General features: G+C 46.0%; 1 protein-coding gene across 4 annotated transcripts in view; it reads right to left on the bottom strand.

Moving 5' to 3' along the window:
* Positions 1-17,024: 17,024 nt before the first annotated feature.
* LOC105465146 (aftiphilin) overlaps positions 17,025-19,182 on the bottom strand; it is a 69,907-nt gene continuing 67,749 nt past the window's right edge. For all 4 annotated transcript variants that reach the window (XR_977328.2, XM_071076820.1, XM_011713411.2 and 1 more), the window contains one exon: positions 17,025-17,279. Coding sequence is in view for 3 of the 4 variants with exons in the window: in XM_071076820.1 (XP_070932921.1) it covers positions 17,135-17,279 (145 nt within the window). In the remaining variant the exon portion in view is untranslated. The remainder of the gene's footprint in view (positions 17,280-19,182) is intronic.

Genomic DNA, 19,182 nt, shown 5'->3' with positions numbered 1-19,182 from the left:
CCCGCAAGCTCCCAGGCGCTGGTCCAGCCACCCCGGCCGGCTCGCGTGGCTCCGGGGGAGCGGCTGAGAGTGAAGCGCGGAGAGGGCGTTTCGGAGGCTGCTGGGGCGGCAGCTCAGGTGGCCTCTGAAGAGGGAATGGAGCTTCCCCCTGCCCCCCAGAGCGCCCGCAGCCCCGGCCCCCCGCATCCTCGCGTCCTGAGCCCAGCGGCCAGAGCCGGCCGGGCGCCCCCTCGGCTTTCCAGTCCTCGTGCGTCCCCCGGGGCCGAGGCGCAAGGAGGGACTGCCGGCTGAGGCCTCTCACGCCTTCGCTCCCGAGTGTCCAGGCGGATAGGGTCCCTGCCTCCCCAACCCCTCCTCTCTCCTGGCTTCCTGTCACCCGGGCACAGGGCGCTCCTCCTTGGCCACAAGAGACAGAAGTCTTCAAACGCACACCCCCACACCCCAACCCTCTCCAAACACACTCTGGGCGCTGGCCACTGGTTCTCCTTCCTCCTTCCTTCCTTCTGTCTTTTTTTTTTTTTTTTTTTTTGATAGAGTCTTGCTCTGTCGCCCAGGCTGGAGTGCAGTGGCACGATCTCGGCTCACTGCAACCTCCGCCTCCCTGGTTCAAGCGATTCTCTTGCCTCAGCCTCCCGAGTAGCTGGGATTACAGGCGCCAACCACCACGCCCGGCTAATATTTTTGTATTTTTAGTAGAGACGGAGTTTCACCATGTTGGCCAGGCTAGTCTCAAACTACTGACCTCAAGTGATGCGCCCGCCTCGGCCTCCCAAAGTGCTGAGATTACAAGCGTGAGCCACCTCGCCTGGACCTTTTCTTCCTTTTTTTTTTTTTTTTTTTTTTTTTTTTAAGAGAGGAAGATCCCGCCCCTTACCCAGGCTGGATTCGAACTCCGGGGCTTAAGCGATCCTCCCGCCTCAGCCTCTCCAGCAGCCAGGACTGCAGGCGCGCGCCACCACGCCCGGCGTAGCCACCCGCGTTCTATCCCCAGCGCAGCTCCTTAGAGCTGATGACCTTTAACAGCTCACTTCACCTCCCTGTCCTCAGTTTCTCCTTCTTGAAAGGAACTGGGTTAGATGGGGATGGTTTCTGAGGCTCCTTCCAGCTCAGTTGTCCACCTTAAAGGTGTAAGTGGCAGAGGGTGGAACACCCGGGTCTGGTTCAGGGAGGAGAGCTGGGGGTAAAGGCAGGCCAGGGACTGCGAGGTGGGTGGAAGAAAGGAAAACAGGAGGCAGGAGAACGGGGCATGGAGGATACCTTTGCCAGCCTAGCCTAAGAGCAGGCTGGCAGAGCCCCAAGAGCCTATACTACGGAAGGCCCCCATGGGAATCCCCTCACTCTCTGGGTGCCTGAGTTTGCAGAAATCTGTTTGCCAGAGAATGAGGGAAGGAACAGGAAGGAACGTGCCGGCAGGACTGGAAAATCCAGCTGGGCAGGAGATAACTGCACCTCACACTGGAGGCTGAAGCTTTGCTTGGCTCTGCCCCTGTGTCACGTGTCAGTAAGGCTGCTAGACCCCAGGAAGCCCCGCCAAGGGAAGTGACTACTACCGGGCTGCAGGCTCCTGTGCAGAATGTCTAGTAGCCTTTATCTTTGGGGCCATACACATGTGCTTCCAAGACTGTAGGCAGATGACGTTCAATATAAATCCACTTTCCTATACATTTACTCAATGAGTTCAAAGATGCTTTTCGTTTACAAGCTTGGTGGCAGCTTCCAACACATTAACCCAAAGGCCTTCATGTTCTCCCCAGCCTACCACTTTGTCCCTCTGCAGAAAGGGAACCTCCTGCAAAATGTCCAGATGGTTCAGAGAAGTATATATAACAGGCTGGTTGCAAGTGGCAGGAACGTCCCTCTAAGTAGTTTAAAGACGTGTGTGTGTGTGTGTACATGCGTGTGCATGTATATAATTTATTTTCTGCTCAAATAATTTTGGTAAAGGTAATTAACTAAATGTAAATAACTAACCTTTACCAAGAGCAGGGATGTGGCTGGGCCCAGAATGCAAGACTCTCCAATAGCAGCTCCCAAGCTTAACAAGTTAAAGTCACACTGCAAATTTTCTCCAAAATTCTAGTTAAAGGCTGAGGCCGTCACCAAGCAATTGTTGCCAAGAACTCAGGATGTGGTTGGAGGGGCCTGCGCCAGAGGTCCACTTCTGAACCAATCAGCAGGGCCCGGGGGGTGGGCCATGTTCTGCTTACCTCACAGCTTCCACACCCGCAGGGTTTTGGGAACTGGAGGCAGGTGGACAGCCCCAGGAGTCATAATGAGAAGAAATGCTACCTCGGTGCAGTGGACGAACGTGCAAACCACACAGAAAGTTTGAAAAAGGTCTACTGTAGGCTTTGCTTTCTGGTTATGGCTCCAAGATACAAAGTGCCTCACACTCCGGCACTGATGAAGTCCATACGGTTCCTAGGTTGACACCCACCAGTCAGTCAATGGGAAAGCTGGGACCAGAGGGCTGACTTGACCTGTTCAGCAGGAGTGTCCAAGGCCTTTGTGGGTGGTGGTGCAGGTTGTGCGTGTGAATAATGAGGGCAGTTCATCATTACTCAGGACACAACACCTTGGCGATCTTCAGAAACATTAGAAACAGAGCTTCCAAAGTACCTACTCACACGCCACCTCTCTGGAGGTAATCGCTGTGCTGTGGCTCTTAATGAGCCACTCTCCACATGGCCTGAGGCCTGGCACTGTGGGGATTCCCTCTGTCCCTGAGTCACGGGCCTCTGCTACTGAACTGTGAATAGGGACTGGGTCAATGACAGCGGGACAGCTGGCCCAGGGAGCAGGGTTGGGGTGGGGGCTGCTGGGAAGCTGCCCTGTTAATCTCTCTCTGCCATAGAAGGCACTCCTTGGGTGACCCCTGTGACTTTGATGCAGAACAGGGAAAGAGAGTGGGTGTTAACCTTGAGCCTAAGGCTCCTTCTCCATCTGTGGGACTGTAAGCCATCTCTCCTGGGCTGAGGGGCTCTGGAAGGAGGCTTGGCTGCTCCTCAGCACTTGGGGAACGGTTTTTCAGGCACACACACTTGAGCTCCATAACCTCCCAGATTCCCACCGCCCCTGCTTGACTCTTCGCCTGTCTCCCCTTCCCGGCATGACCCCCTCTGAATTCCTTTGACTGTTCTCTGGTTGTCAGTCTGACAGTGAGAGGTGTGTAAAGCATGAGGTGACCTTGGGCAAGTTGTTCAACCTTAGTGGTATCACCTGTAGAATGGAGAAAACAAGACTACACACTTTGGAGGTAATTGTATGTTCCAGTGAAATAACAGAGCTTGAGAGGTCCTGTAGGCACGTGGACCTGGAGCCAGACCCTCTGGGTTCAGATCTGTCCTGCCATGTGTTTTGGGGCAAGTTACTTTCCTGTGCCTTAGTTTTATCATCTGTAAAGTGAGATGAGAATAATGATACCTATTTCTTAGGACTCTTGGGAGATTCAATGAGCAAATACACAGAAAACACCTTGAACAGGGCCTGGTGCTAAATGCTGGGTGGAGAGCTAGCTATTATTGTCGTTGTCATAGAGCTTAATATTGTGCTGTGCATACAGGAAGCTCTCAAGAAATGATAACTCAACAAAAGAAAATAAAACAAAACCCGAACCTGCCTCCTTCAGTCGGGCCTTGTCTCCTAAATGAGCCTGAGCTCCTGGGTGAGGCGTGGGCACAGCAGGAGTTTCACACAGTTTTGATCGTGTATCCGAAAAGCTGCTGGACACTGTGTTTTTCTTACCCTTCTTTTTGGGGGTGGAGTGAGGCTGTCACAAACTCCCTTGGGAAACTGATGAAAGCTACAGACCCTCTCCCCAGAAAGGTGCTTGGAAGCAAATGTTCACAATATGTTGCACACAGTTTCAGGGGGTTCCTGGGCTCCTCGGGAGCGGGGCTGAGGAGCTGTGTTTTAGATGATGCACTGTGCCGTGTCTCATTTGTTGCTTTGATCCCAACAAAACACAAGCTAGCCCTGCTCCTTTGCTCATCGGTGAGTTGTACCCCAGCTTCCACCCTGGCTCCAGGGACTCTCCTTGATTCCTCTGCCCGGGCCCTCTGGCTCAGTACCAGCTCCAAGCTACAAAGCTTGGCTGGGAGTTGAATGCAGAACCTGTTCAGCATTTGAAGGCTAAGAAAGAAAAAGGAGGAAAAAAGTAGACTCGACTTAGAAAAAAATCAGACAAAAGAAACCATCCTCCAAGCCAAGTGCTATAATTCACAGGGCTCATATTTGCTGAGTGAGACTAAATGGTATTTATGGCCAAGCGGCCCTGGATTCACCCTGGGTTGAGTGATCCAGGAGTTGCCCGAAGTCTGGTGGAGAGGGCGGGGCGGGCCTAAGGGCTGGAAGACCAGACACCTTGCACAGGGAGACTTTGTTGCTGTTCACAGATGATGTGGTTTTTGCCCTGCTTAATGTTAAGTGTAGTTTCAGAATTTTGTATGTGTTTCTGGGAAGATAATAGCCTCAAACTATATTACTTGGGGTAGATGATGTACTTAGAATTGGATTATTTGCCGTAGGGCCCATTCGTTAATACACTCATTCATTCAAGGTTGATGAGGTGCCTTCTTTGTATGAAAGGCTGTTCTAGGCACTGGGGGTACAGTAGTGATTGTGGCAATAATGGTCCCTGTCCTAATTAAGTCGACAGTGTTGGCAGGAGAGACAAAGAACACAAAATAAACAGTAAATATATCTTGGATGATATTGTGTGCCAAGAAGAAAAATACAGTAGGCTGGGATCTAGAGAAGGTTGGGGGGCACACTTTCAGTGAATGGTCAGGAAAGGCTTCTTTTGCAGCAGAGGCTGAAGTGGGAAGGGAGGGAGTTCAGCACAGGTCTGAGGAAGGCCCCTCTGAGGAAGGAGGACCAGGTACCAGGTGACCAATCCTGATGGGGCTGGGATAGCCCAGTAGGAGTGATGACCCACAGGGTCAGTTCCCACTGCTGGGGGTTTCCAGATGACGAGGTTGTTGAGCACCCCCATGCTTATGGATACCATGAGAGGAAGCGTAGGAGATAGAGGGACAAGCTAAATGACACTAGGAGGAGACAATCAGATAAATCCAGAATGTGGGACATTCTATAAGACAACTAGCCTGATCTCTTCAAAAAATCCATTTAATGAAAAATAAAGGTGAAGCCATAAAAAAGAATGAGATCATGTCCTTTGCAGCAACCTAGGGGCAGCTGGAAGCCATAATCCTAAGCAAATTAATGTGAGACAGAAAACCAAATACTACATGTTCTCATGTAAGTGGGAGTTGAACACTGGGTACTCATGGACATACATAAAGATGGCAACAATAGATACCAGAGACTACTAGAGAGGAGAGAGAGGGAGAAGGGGAAAGGTTGAAAAACTATTGCATACTATGTTCACTAGCTGGGTGGCAGGATCGTTCATACCCCAAACCTCACATTATACAATATACCCAGGTAGCAAGTCTGTACATATACCCCCTGAATCTAAAATAAAAGTTGAAATTATGAAGAAAAAGAAAAAGATAGGAGAACTGTTCTAGATGAAAAAAATACATACAACCAAATGAGATGTATTGTCCTTGAGCAGCCCCTGGTTTGAACACGCAAGCTATAAAAGACATTTTAGGGACATTTGGGGGAATTCAAATATAGACTTCATTTCAAATGGGAGTCAGAAATTATGTTTAACTGTCTTAGGTGTGATAACAGTGTTGAGGTTAGATATGGAAAATCATCTCTTTATTTTGGGTATGGTGTTGCTATGTGTGGGTGACATGGGAGAATGTCCATAATTTATTCTAAAAATTTTCAGCAAAATAAGTAAATAAAATCTAAGATATTTGAAGTTAGGGATGGCTTGAGGGAGGAAGATGAGATACCCTAAAGGACACCACTCACCTTCCTGGGCTTGGCCAGGTACCAGATGCTTGACAAACCCAAGGGTGAACACTCTGTGTGTTCGGGATGGAACACACAAACACCTGGCACACAGTAGGTGCTTAATAGAAGTTGAATGAATGGATGGATGGATAGTCTTTGTTGGGATTTACTTCCCAGGATGGGCCCTGGCTGATCACTCCCTCTGCATATGTTCACATCCTACCCACCTTGCAGGCCACCAGAAGACAATTAAAAACGTGGGCCCATCATAAGACAATTAAAAATGTGGACAGGTTGCCAAGGGTCACCTTTTATGGACATGCCTATGAGATCCCTCTGAGGTCTCTTTGGGTGATTCTGGGCCACATGGCTGTCTACCCAAACTGAGCCCCTTCCCAGCCTCCTGACGGGGCATACTTCTGTAGCCTCATCATTAAGTCAAGAGTAGGTTGCTCATAATCATTTGATCATGAACAGCTGACCTGGTGGTCCTCATTATTTCGTTGAATCAGGTGCTGCATCTTAAATACCCTAATGCCCTAAAAAGTTCCCAACTCAGGCAGTATACATCGTAGATACTCACTAAGATCTTGGTGCCCTAAACAATAACACGTAACGTTTATTGAGCACTTACTATTTCTAAGTGTTATGCTAAATGGTTGTTGATGTTGCTGTTATACCCTATGGAGATTCATGTGCTAAGGGTTTAGTGCTCTGGTCTGAATGTTTGTGTCTCCCTCAAAATTTATATGTTGAAACCAAATCCCCAATGTGGTGGTGTTAAGAGTTGGGACACCTGGGAGGTGTTAGGCCATGAGGGCAGAGCCCTTGTGAGTGGGATCAGTGCTCCTATAAAAGGGGCCTGGGCGGGTGCTTGCCCCTTCCTCCAGGTGAGGACGCTGTAGGAAGGCATCTGTGAAGCAGAGAGTGTACGTTTACCAGACGTGGAGTCTGCTGGCACCTTGATCTCGGACTTTGCAGCTTCCAGAACCGTAAGCAACACATTTCTGTTGTTTATAAATCATCCAGTCTAATGTATTTTGTTATAACAGCCCAAACAGATGAAGACAATGAGTTATCTCTAACTCCCCTAAGTAGGCTATTTTGGTATTTTTTACTTTAATTCCTAGCCACACTTTACATACTGGTCCATGGTCTCACAACAGAAGTGGCGGTGCCCTCATTCGAACTCTGGCTGCCACTTTTCTGCCTCTTTTCCCGGAGCAATGCACAGGCCACCTCTTCTGTGACTCTTGAGGGCTCAGGATTCCTCATGTCCTGGGGCTGGTGTATGTTTGAGGACAGTGGCCTAAGCAAGCCGTGAGCTGGCAGGGCCCCAGAGCTGCCTCATGCATAAAACACAGTTTCAGTTATGAGTTTTGTTTTCTACCAAGCGCCATGTTGAAATGATTATCTAAAATCACGCCTGCCCTTTCTTTCATGATCCTTCAGAAGCACACCACAAGACCATGAAAACTCGGGCAGATTGACAGGTGTCTCCTTTTACGGATGTGCCCGGGAGGACCCTCTCCCCAGAGGTCAGCCCTGTGGAGGTGCGGCACCCACCCCGCTTCAGCAGGGAAAACCATCATGTCTTCAAGCACCTTTGGGTTTCTTGTCAGTCAGTGGGGAAAGGGATTCCCAGCAGGTCCCCAGGAGCATCTGCAGCCCGGACCCATCACCTTTTCTTCTCTTTGCTCTTCTGTTAGTGCTGGGTTGCCCTCCATTTCCCTTCAGTGGAGGCTGATATTAGATAAATACCAGCTGTCACCGGTGGGCTCTGCCCAGATTTTCTCTCCCTGATTGCATCCTTTCAACAGGTGTCTGGTGACACAGAGCCCATGTGGTCCTGTCTGCCTCACAGATGTTAGATTCCAGCAAAAAAAAAAAAGCCCACAACCCTGGGGTGGAAAAGAAGTGTCCAGATTTTACTGAAAATGAGGCTTTCTAGGGCTGCTGATGAAGGCGTTTTCTTTCCAAACATCTGAAACAGCAAAAGCAGATTGTAAATGAAGAGGGAGTTACAAGATAGTAGCTGAAGGGAAGCAACACCTGCCTGTCTTCTGGGTTGCAGCTGTTGCCGCATGGCCAGGACAGCAGTGGCCAGGAAAGCTGATTTAACGGGGTGGGGGAGAAGGGATCACCGTGGAATAGGGGTGCCAAGACAGATATTAGGTTAAGGGGAAGAGAGCTCAGGCGTCGTCTTTGAGCCAAGGGAAAACATTTTATCTGACAAGAGCTTGAACTGGCCCATGCCATTCTCTGATTCCTACCCAGATCAAAGTTCAGACTCCCAAGGCAACTCAGCAGAAATGAAGTGAAATAAATGGCAACCCCACTCCCCCAATGCTTCCCCGGACTGAAGTGTTCTATGAGGAGTTGGACAGTCCTTCTGGAGACAGCAAGACTTCCCTCCTCCCACTGAGTAAAAATACCGATTTTGGTAAAACGTCTCCATTGAGCTGAGGGTCTCTTTTAAGCCATGGCTTGAATTTATTATGAGCTCAGTGGCTCATGCCTGTAATCCCAGCACTCTGGGAGGCTGAGGCGGGCAGATAACCTGAGATCAGGAGTTCAAGGCCAACCTGGCCAACATGGTGAAACTCCATCTCTACTAAAAAATATAAAAATTAGCTGGACGTGATGGTACACACCTGTAGTCCCAGCTACTTGGGAGGCTGAGGCAGGAGAGTCGCTTGAACCTGGGAGGTGGATGTTGCAGTAAGCCAAGATCGCACCACTGCACTCTAGCCTGGGCAACAGAGCAAGACTCCGTCTAAAAAAAAATTATTTTTGTAGAGACAGGGTCTCACTATGTTGCCCAGGCTGGTCTTGAACTCCTGGCCTTCAGCCATCTTCCTGCATCAGCCTCTCAAAGCGCTGGGATTACAGGTGTGAGCCACCGTGCCCGGGCTATGTGACTTGAATTGATAACAGGAGATCCCCCAGTGTGGCTTGCTTTGGCAGTAATCCTGCTGGGTTTGGGGGTCCTTGAGCCATGTTGGGAAGCCTGGTCCCAGAGCTACAAAGTCAGGAGCAACTCCACCTACCCTGCCTGCACCACCTCCAGCCCAAACTTGGAAGTCTTGCTTTGGATAACAGAAAAAAAAGGTGGGGGGTTGGGTATGGTGAGGCTGACAGTGGATGGGGCAGGTTTCCTTAGGAGCATGCCCTCAGGTGTTCCTGTGGCGTCACACTCAGCAACCGAGAGGCGTCTTTACTGATTTCCTCCAGCCATCCACTCGGGTCTCTCCTACAGTGCTGCGTACATACTTTTCAACTGGGGGCTTTCTGGTGCTGTGGGCTGTAGAGCTGTACCCTGGGAGTAGGATCACCCCATATCCAGTTCTTACCTGCTGGTTACACAAGGTAGGGATTGAGACAAAAGCCAACAGAAACAAATAGCTTTTGACAGAATGGAAACCCGAACGGTTTGGGGGATTGCTTCAGAGCTTGGAGAGCTGAGTTAGTGATTGATAGAATATGATATTTGGGGGGAAAATTTGGACAGGACTTGAGGTGAGGGTCACAATGTTTGCAGGCAGAGGCAAAGCACAGATTCAGGAAGGGTCCCCGTACATTCCCCTGAGGGGCTCATGCATAAACTGGTTTAGGAAGCAAACAAAATGAAAGTCTGCCCGTGCGCCAGGCACTGTGCCAGAGGACAGGGGACAAACATGAGCCAGATCCAGTCCCTGCTCTCAAGGAGTTCATGGCCTGAGGGAGAGAGACAAGCAAATCAGTCATCAGGAAGCAAGGTGAGAGGTGACATAACAGCCATCACCCCACTGAGGCTGATGCTCTGTGGCTAAGTGTTCAGGCTCTGATCCTTCAGATCTGGGCTCGAGACTTCTCTGCTTCCTGGCTCTATGATCTTGGGGGACGATACATCATGTCCTGTCTTGGTTTCCTTATCAGTAGAAGAGTTCAGGTACCTTTTAGGGTTACTGTGAGGATTAAGAGAGAGAATGTGAGGCCCAGTACCTGGCACTCAGCAGAGCTCTTAATAAATGTAAAGCAGTTTTATGATGAACATTACATGCTCAGAGAGATTTGCCAAGCAATTGCAGAGCTAGAGAGCCAGCTCTGTCTGTCGCGCTGGCCCAGAAAGGCTCCCTGAGGAAATGGGGCTGGCCGGCTGGGGAGAAAGGGTTTTCCTAAGAGACAAGCACGGGCCAGCCCTCAGTGGGCATTTGGTAACTAGCAAGGAGCTGGCAGGCCAGGTGGGAGCCTCCATGCAGAGAGGACTATCCCAGTGCTGTGGAACCTGCCAAGGAGCTGACTTTGTCCAGAGGGCAAGGGGGTGCCATGAAGGATGTTCAACAGGAAGAGAGCTTTCCATCGGCATAGTGGAAGGTTAAATTGGAGGTGGGACAGGCAGAGGAAGGTCAATGTGAGGCTGTTACAATAATCATGTAAGGATGATGAAGGCTTGAAGAGAGAGGCAATGGATACTTAGGAGGTGTCATTGACAGGACTCCAGGTCAATAGGATTAGGAGTGAGGAAGGGGAGCAGGCTGAGAGTGAACCTGAAGTGTGACAAATGGAGCAAGAGCCGTCTTAAGGCCAGGGGCATGGTGGGGTTGGGTGGAGGGTTGAAAGGCTGTGAGCATTTGCTTTTGTGGTGCACATGTTTAATTGCAGGAGTGTCTTGGGGACATCTAGGTGGGGATGGCCATAGGGCCGACAGAATAGTGGTGCAGGGCTGGGCACAGTGGCTCACAACTGTAATCCCAGGACTTTGGGAGGCCAAGGTGGGCACATCACTTGAGGCCAGGAGTTCGATACCAGCCTGGCCAACATGGGGAAACCCCATCTCTACCAAAAGTACAAAAATTAGCCGGGCTTGGTAGCATGCAGCTGTAGTCTCAGCTACTTGGGAGGCTGAGGCAGGAGAATCCTTGAACCTGGGAGGCGGAGGTCGCAGTGAGCCAAGACTGTGCCACTGAACTTCAGCCTGGGCAACAGAGTGAGAGGCTGTCTCAAAAAAAAAAAAAAAAAAAAAAGGTGGCATAGCTCAGGGGGAGAGGCAAAGATGAGGATCTCCATTGAGATCATCATTAGCTGTTTTGATCAAGGATTCTGTAGAGGAAACACTGGGTAGGAGATGACAGCAGCCCCTCTTCTAAGGTAGACACAGCGCAGATCACAAAAGATCTCATTTTCCCTCCTTGACCCTTTTGTTCTTTGTGACTCTAGTCCCTGACCTTCAGGGGAGGGGTGGTGAGTCGGGAGAGGAACACGAGCTCTGGTCGAAAGGAGAGCTGGGAGCGAGCAAGCGAAAGGCTTTGAAGTCACAGTTTACAACAATAGTGACCAGTATTTTGTTCCCTAAATCCTGGTTTTTTGAAAACTGAAGGAAGGGAGCAGTTTTTGAAAGAGGTAAATTTGAAATAACATTAGGTAAAGTGATATGCAGCATTCTCACAGATGGTCCAGGCTGAAAAGATAACTGAAATGACAGATAATTGAAACAAAGCAGATCCCTTCAGGGCAACTTTAAGACAACCATATCCTCCTCCTATCTGCATCATTAACGACAGAAGACTCATCTGGATGAATGAAAATAAACAGTTGTTTATTGAGGGCTTTCTATATGCCAGTGATGATATGGATCATCATTTAATCTCCCATCCTGATTAGATGTCATTTTATCTTCTACTTGTTTTATCATCCTTATGCTGCTTTTGGAGAACTAGTCAGTTTTTTTGTTTGTTTGTTTGTTTGTTTGTTTGTTTGTTTTTAAAGACGAGTCTCAGCCGGGTGCGATAGCTCACACCTGTAATCCCAGCACTTGGGGAGGCTGAGGCCAGTGGATCATGAGGTCAGGAGTTCGAGACCAGCCTGACCAACATGGTGAAACCCTGTCTCTACTAAAAATACAAAAATTAGCCAGGGGTGGTGGCACGCGCCTGTAATCCCAGCTACTCTGGAGGCTGAGGCAGGAGAATCGCTTGAACCCAGGAGGTGGAGGTTACAGTGAGCCAAGATCTCGCCACTGCACTCCAGTCTGGGCAACAGAGGGGGAGACTCCGTCTCAAACAAACAAACAAACAAAACAAAACGAAAGAAAACGGAGTCTCACTATGTTGCTCAGGCTGGTCTCGAACTCCTGGGCACAAGTGATCCTCCTGCCTCGGCCTTCTGAGTAACCAGGACTACAGGTGTGTGCCACCAGGCCAGGCAGCCACAGAAATGTTTAAGCTGCATGAGGTTTTGGGGAGCATCTGTAAAAATGCTCAGGATGGCCCATGAGATGCCACAGGTGTAATGTGATTGGATTTGGCAAGGCTTCACCTGTTCTTATGACTGGTGGGCAAGATGAAGAAATGTGGGCATCACTGGGTTGAGAAGCCACACCCAGGGTCTTCCTGGCACACTGGATGTCTTACTGGTCAACATTTTGTGTCAGTGATTTGGATTATGAAGGATGTTTATCAATCTGTGGATGACAGAGCAGAGGAAGGAGGGCAAGTGTGTGTGTTGATGGTACAATGAAGATTTGATGAGATGAACAGGCTGAAACAATGGTCTAAAGCTGACAAAAAAAAGCTGGAAAAGGATCAATATAAAACCCTGCTTTTAGGCTCTAAAAACTCAATGACACCAGGAGATGAGAGATGAGAGAAAAAATCTGTTTTGATGGCAGTTAGGGGGAAAAGACTGTTCACACAGTGAGCTAAAGAGGCAATATTGTTGCCATAAACAGTAATGCAATTTTAGGCTACATTAAAAATAGTGTCTGAAATAAAACGAGCCCCATGCCAGTGATGAGATGACATCTAGCTCTGTCAGGGGAGCACATTTTAAGAGGAACTTTGGCAAACTGGACGATGTCCAGAAAAGAATAATGTGTGTGTGTAAGAAAGGCCTGGAAACCATGTCATCATGGGAGGTTTGGTAGGAGGAGGAGCATCATAGTGATCTTCAGATATTCATGGAAAAGAGTCTAGGTTCATCCCTGTGGCTTGAGAGAAGGTAACTTGAACCAATGCGCAACCGGTTATGGGAAATCAGGTTTCCACTCAAGGTCCTAACAATCTGTGCTGCCAACCAAGCATGTGTATGTGTGTGTGCATCGGAGGTGGGCAAGGAGACTTCCTGGTGAAGTCCTGAGCCCGTGCAGTGTCCCTGCAAATGTTCGGGCAAAAGCTGGCCAGCCAGCTATTCAGATGGGGGTGTGGGGATGCAGGAGGGTATAAACAAAAAAGCCAAGAGTCAGGGAAACTGGATTCAGGTCCTGCCCCTGGTTATAGATATGTAATGATGTGCCAGTCAGTTTTCTTATTTAGGCTTCAATTTCTTCAGCTATGAGTATTGAGTCATCTTTGGTTTTCAACTTTTGGTAGCAATGGAACGTTTCTATTACATGAAATCTTCTGCAATCACCTTTCCCCTCCCTAAATATAGAAGCCCCGTGTGTTATTATTGGACACACCCTGACTACAGGTGCCAAGGCCTCCTGGCACTGCTGCGGGGTTCCTGGGAGTAGTTTGGAAAGCGCTGAACCAGCTGATCGTCCAGCCCTAAAATTCTATTCTTTAAGGTTTTCTCCTACCTTAGTTTTTGATTCTATAGACTCCAATCCCTCATTTATGAAGTACCTGGTGCTTAAAAAAGGGATTTATCCAAGATCTTACAACTGGTTAGTGGCAGGGCTGTATTTAACACACAACTCCCACTCCAATTCAGCGCTCCTTTCATCTTGTCAGGCTGCCCCTACTTCTACCGGGGACTTGTCTTAGCACTTGTTCCCCCACGGTCCCAGGAAATCCTGTACTGCCCTCTACAGATCCTTTCCCTTTTGGAAAAGCAAGAGCAAGGCAATAAATCTAGCCTGGGGCATTGCAGCCTGAGAAAATGATCTCGGAATTCATTTCTCTATGCGTTATCTCAAGGAAATATATGAGCTGAGAAATAAAACATAGGTGTGGCTCAGACTACTGGTTGCCCTACATGATCTGTTCTCTTCTTCCTTAAAACTAGATTCCCCTTCTTTTAGATGGCCACCCAGAATAGAGGTATTTCCCAGCCTCTGTTGCAGCTAGATAGGAACCTGCAGTGAAGTTCTGGCCAACAGATTATAACTGGAAATACTGTGTATGCCCTATGGAAAGTCTCCTTCATGGGAAGGAGAGTCCCCTCTTCACTCTTTCTATCCTGATGGCTGGAATATAGGCATGAAGGCCATAACCTTAATGGTCACCTTGGACCAGAGGGTAGAAACCATGTGTTGAGAATAGTGAAACAACAAGCTGGTAAGAACTTCAGGAGGTGATCATAGGAAGCCCCTTACCAGCCCTAGACTGGAGGGAAATAAAATTCCACTGTTTAAGCCACCATTACCATTTTCATCTACTCTGTCATTGGTTATAAGGTAGCATTACTTAATACGTCGCTAAGAAAAAGAAACCACAGCCAATTAAAGACAACCCATCCAATTGTATGATGCATTCCAATTTCAGAGAAGTTAAAATGTGACAAAAGGATGAGTCTTATTACATGAAATGCAGTATTTTGGGTTTTTGTTACTCACAGTCAGGCCTAATCCTAATTGATTCAAAAAACATGAAGGCATGAAAAGATGACAAATTCTATATAAAGAACACAATCGTGAAGAAGGAAGAACAAGCTTCTCTATTTAAAAAAAAAAAAAAAGACTCATAAAAATAGTACTGATGTGACTCAACGAAAGTTTTCTCCCGTGCTTCCCAGTCTGGCTTGGATTAACCTGGGGAATTAAGTATGGCTCTCGGGACTTGGGCATCCAGTGGGATGAAGCTGCGGGATGAATGAGCTGGTTTTAAGATATAGAGGACCCAAAACTGTTTGCTGAGCCCCAGTGTAGGATTTGGCTTTTTGGGGCTCCTACTCCTTAGTTTCTTCCCCTCAACTCTGCAGGATCTTCGGTTGACTTTAAGATAGATGTGCAGCTGCTGATGACCGAGACAAGCTTGGAAGCGACAGGCTGCCCCTTAGCTGAGATCCCAGGAAGGTGCTCAAAGCTCTTCCTGACAGCCACTGCTATTGTATAGTTTAAACCTGGTCTGGCACAAAGCTGACCATTTTTTGGTCTTCAGTACTGAAGCATTAACTTTAAGCTATGATGATCCAATATTAATGTACCTGTTATGAAATCATCAAAGACTAAAAGGAAAGTCTGGCTTAAGCCACTTTCATAACGAAGGCCCACTTAACAATTTTAAAATGCCAAGTTACTCTATTATTATTTAGTGACCCTTTCTCCTGTGGCTGCTTCTTGAATCTACTGGGACTCCAGGAGCTTTCACAGAGTTCCCTGATGCTATGCTCTGGCTGCCACTCATTGACTGTTTACTCATGTGACAAACGTCTTATTAAATACATCCATTATTTATACATCAACCTCATGAGGTAGGAGATCACTCCCATTTTTATGGATAATTCGGGCTCAGAGAAGTTGATTTTCTCATGGTAACACAGTTAACATGTGGGCTGTGAACTTAGGTTGGTGAAACTTGCCATTATGATTTAGTTGTAAGGTACTACAGAAGTAGCCCTTTATGTTTCAATTACTGAAACATGAAAAATTCTGCTAAGGAATTTTCTGAGTCATCTTTTTCCATCCAAAAGGTTTGTGGGATACTAAAAACTTGTGATTATTTTGAAGGAAAGCTTTCTCTGAAAAAGACCAAACTTTTTTAAAAAAAATAGTTGGGGAAATGGTGGGATATGGACTGGATAGGCATCTTGTCACTCCAGGTCGTACTTACATTACACTCACGCATGCGTTCCAATGGCCAGTGTAATCCCCTGGCAACACAGGAATCTGTCAGTGACAGAGGTGCAGGCGTTCCACTGGCACATTCCCAGAGTGGATGAGGCCGACTGTCAGCTGACTGCCTGTTCCTGATGCAATGTCATGTGACTTTTTGCTGAAACAATATCTAATAATATTCTAAAATTACTTTTTAGACTTTTTCTGTCTACCTTCACGCTTATATATTCTTGGAAAGAAAAAAAATCCCTGCAAATCCCAATTTAACCTTGCCAATATTCTGATGAAGATACATTATAATGAATCATGGGAATTTCTTTACCGATCTCATGTTCTATATAAAAACAAACAGCTCAGGTACTAAAAGTACTGATTCAATTCTTATAGGCCAGATTCTAATTCTTCCTGGCTTCAACAAAGTAGAAGCCCTACCAAATGATTTTTTCTGGATTGAAATATGTTAATATTCAATAAAACTTCTGATTCAAACTCATTACATTTTTCCTCACATACCAAAGGACAAAGACACCAGGCTAAATTTCTTTTAAATTATTTTATTTTTGTGTAAGCTAAAAGGAAATTTACGCACTGAAATTTCAAAAGACCTTGGGCATGCACATTAACCTTGTTAGAGGTTCTTCTACATGTCTCTCTTTTTTCCATAGGAATTTCCCCAAACATTTAAAACCCATAGTTTTCACTGTATATACAGCCTAAACCATAGCAATCTATGATTATGTCATTTTACACTGTGCAAAATCCTCAAAAAATAGTGGTACAATAGAACAAAAAAATCAGTAACAAGTAAATTCCATTGTAAGACATTCATATAATTTGGTCCTTCTCCGAATCAAACTGATTTTAAACAGACACAATCTCTTTAAACCCCTCCAATCAAGTTCTGACAGTGATCCATACCCTATAACAAAAGAGCAATTGATTAAGTACCTTGCAAAAGGCCAAACAGCAATACGCCAGATTGAAAAGATTAAAAAAGCCCCAAAATGTTAACAAAAGCCAGATCTGAAACCCATCATACACAAAATTAAAAACCAATTAAATGGGGGACTTTGGAGCTTATTTATGATAGCAAAAGTAATTCCACATGTAATATGAAAAATCAAGAGGACAGTCAATGCAATCTGAAAAGACTGAAGGGGATTTCAGACAGTGAAGATTTGAGGTTTTTTTTTTATTTCAAAAGTTTTGTAAGAAGGACACCACCAGTGTATTTCACAAAGACATAAATGTATACACCCCAGCAACACAAAAAGAATAAATCTTCAAAAATGTTTACCCCCGATTATTTACATTTTTCTAATATAAATTTAGGACTTCAGTATGTAAATAAATATACATTACTATGTATACCTTTCTAGTGCGGCTTACCAACAAATCAGCTGAACTTGAATTTTTTGTTTTTAATTAGAGCAGGTATGCTTTTGATGGTAGGGAAGGGATGGGAAAAAGGAAAAGCAATAGTAACCGTCCAATTCACATCAGTTATCAGTCTGCTTTTTCTTGAGAGCTTGTGGAAGGTGTTAACGTGGCTGGGAACATCAACACCTTGGCATGCATGAACGTTAAGTCAGGAAGGCCAGCGATCACCTTGATAGCTTCTTCACTCAGGTGCTCTTCTCTTTTCGGTTTCCTATTGACAAATGGAAAAAGACAAGTGTGTTAATGTGACTTTGCCGTAGGTCAAATGGAAGAAAATCCACTCTCAAGGTAGACAGTTAGCAATCTGAGGGGACTTGAGTATTTTTTCCTCTGCTAATTCCTGAATCTTGTAATACTTTTGTGTAGTGTGCTTTCTGTGCCAAATGCCAAATCTTCATGAAGAGTGACACGTGGCCTATTTATGTTCATTAAAGCTAGGCATGCACACACAGATACTCACATGCATACCTGGACAGCTCGTGTACTTTTTAGGCTTTACATTACACGAGAAGCATCTACCCAGGCATAATTTTAAAATGTTACTAAGCAGAAATATAATGCTGAAGCCTTAGTAACACTCCACCTAACTGGATTTCTCCCTGTCCCTCCACCCCCTAAAACAACCTCAGCATGAAACAAAGTATGTCCAGGGCAAGACTAAGTCATTTTAACCTGAGGCTTTATTCCCAGTGGGGAATTCCAGGAGAGAAAGCTCTCAGCTCACTAAGACCCAGTCTCAGCCTGTTGGGATGCAAACAGCAGGTCCAAAAGCAGCAGCATTCAGGGCTGGTTGCTGGTGTTATGCATGTACACAGGCAGGACGGAACTCTGGGAGAGGGAAATCTCTAAATCCTATGGGTCCTGTAGATGAAGTATATTTTGCTGCACTGGGCCCCGATATGAGAAATAAGCAGTTTAGTGCCTAGCACAGACATGAAAACCCCTGGTGACCCAGGTCTACTCAGCAGGTGAGCCACAGAAAATGCCAAATGAGCCTCAAATTGAGCACATGATTGCAATTCAAACTTTATTTTTTCCGTGACATTAAATATATTGAAGGAATAGTTACACAGATTATTAACTTTAGACCAAAGATCATTTCAAATTGTTCATTATAAAAAGCCTAATTCTCTTTTATGGTAAAGGACAGCTGGTATTCTTAGATGTGACACAAGTTATTTCTTTGACCTAAATGTTTCCTTTTTCCTTGGATGGGGTGCAGGAAGCCAGGAGGTAAAGCAAGAAAGGAACGGTGGTAGCTACAGGCTTTTTTATTCCGAGGACTTTTCTGTTACCATGTTGAACCCAGACTGAAAAAATTTTATAGAATGAATAAAAAATCCAATGACGTTTAGGACTAAAGTTCTTCAAAAGGGAAAAAGCATCAAGCATATAGCAGATGAACCAAATACTGCATTCAGTACTAGCTTCTTAGAAGAATGAAAGAGCAATCCAACATTTTTTTTCTGATGAAAATCTACATTTTAAATTGCAGTTAAATAGTGGCAAAACTATTATGTGGATGTTTGATGGGGAACTGGATATCTGCATCATTCCAAAGTAAAACCAGATACATGACAATTGAAAACCTGGGACTGTATAATGGAAAAGGTCAGCTTCTCACCAATCATCACTCTCAGCACCACTAACAATGGAGTCAACTAGATGTATGGACCTTCTGATGTGATACAACACCTAGGATGCATTCTAGCCAAAATATTTACCCTGAATTCAGCAAGCCTTTAGATATAATTTCCAATTTACAGGAAAATAGGGAGATACATAACACAGTAAATATTACTTTAAGGAAGCAAACAGACAAATCCAGAGTTTTTAGGACATTCCGCAGGACACCCAGACTAATCTTTATACAAGCTACTGTTATTAAACAGAAAACAGAAGAAATGAGGAGATATGCTAGGTTAAAAGGGACTTAAGAGCCTTAACAGCCAGGTACAATAGTCTTCAATTGAATACTGGTTTGTACAAAGCCGAGAAAGGATAGTTGGAGAAATCTGAATATAGCCTAGGTAGATGAAATGAAAACTCACTGAAATTGACAGATGGAGACCACTAAGACTAGGTTCAATTCACTATGGACATAAAATCTCATT

This window comes from Macaca nemestrina, chromosome 13, assembly GCF_043159975.1.
Source record: "Macaca nemestrina isolate mMacNem1 chromosome 13, mMacNem.hap1, whole genome shotgun sequence".
Classification (NCBI taxonomy): domain Eukaryota; kingdom Metazoa; phylum Chordata; class Mammalia; order Primates; family Cercopithecidae; genus Macaca; species Macaca nemestrina.
Note: the sequence above shows the minus strand (reverse complement) of the source record. Positions and strands in the feature narration are given on the sequence as shown.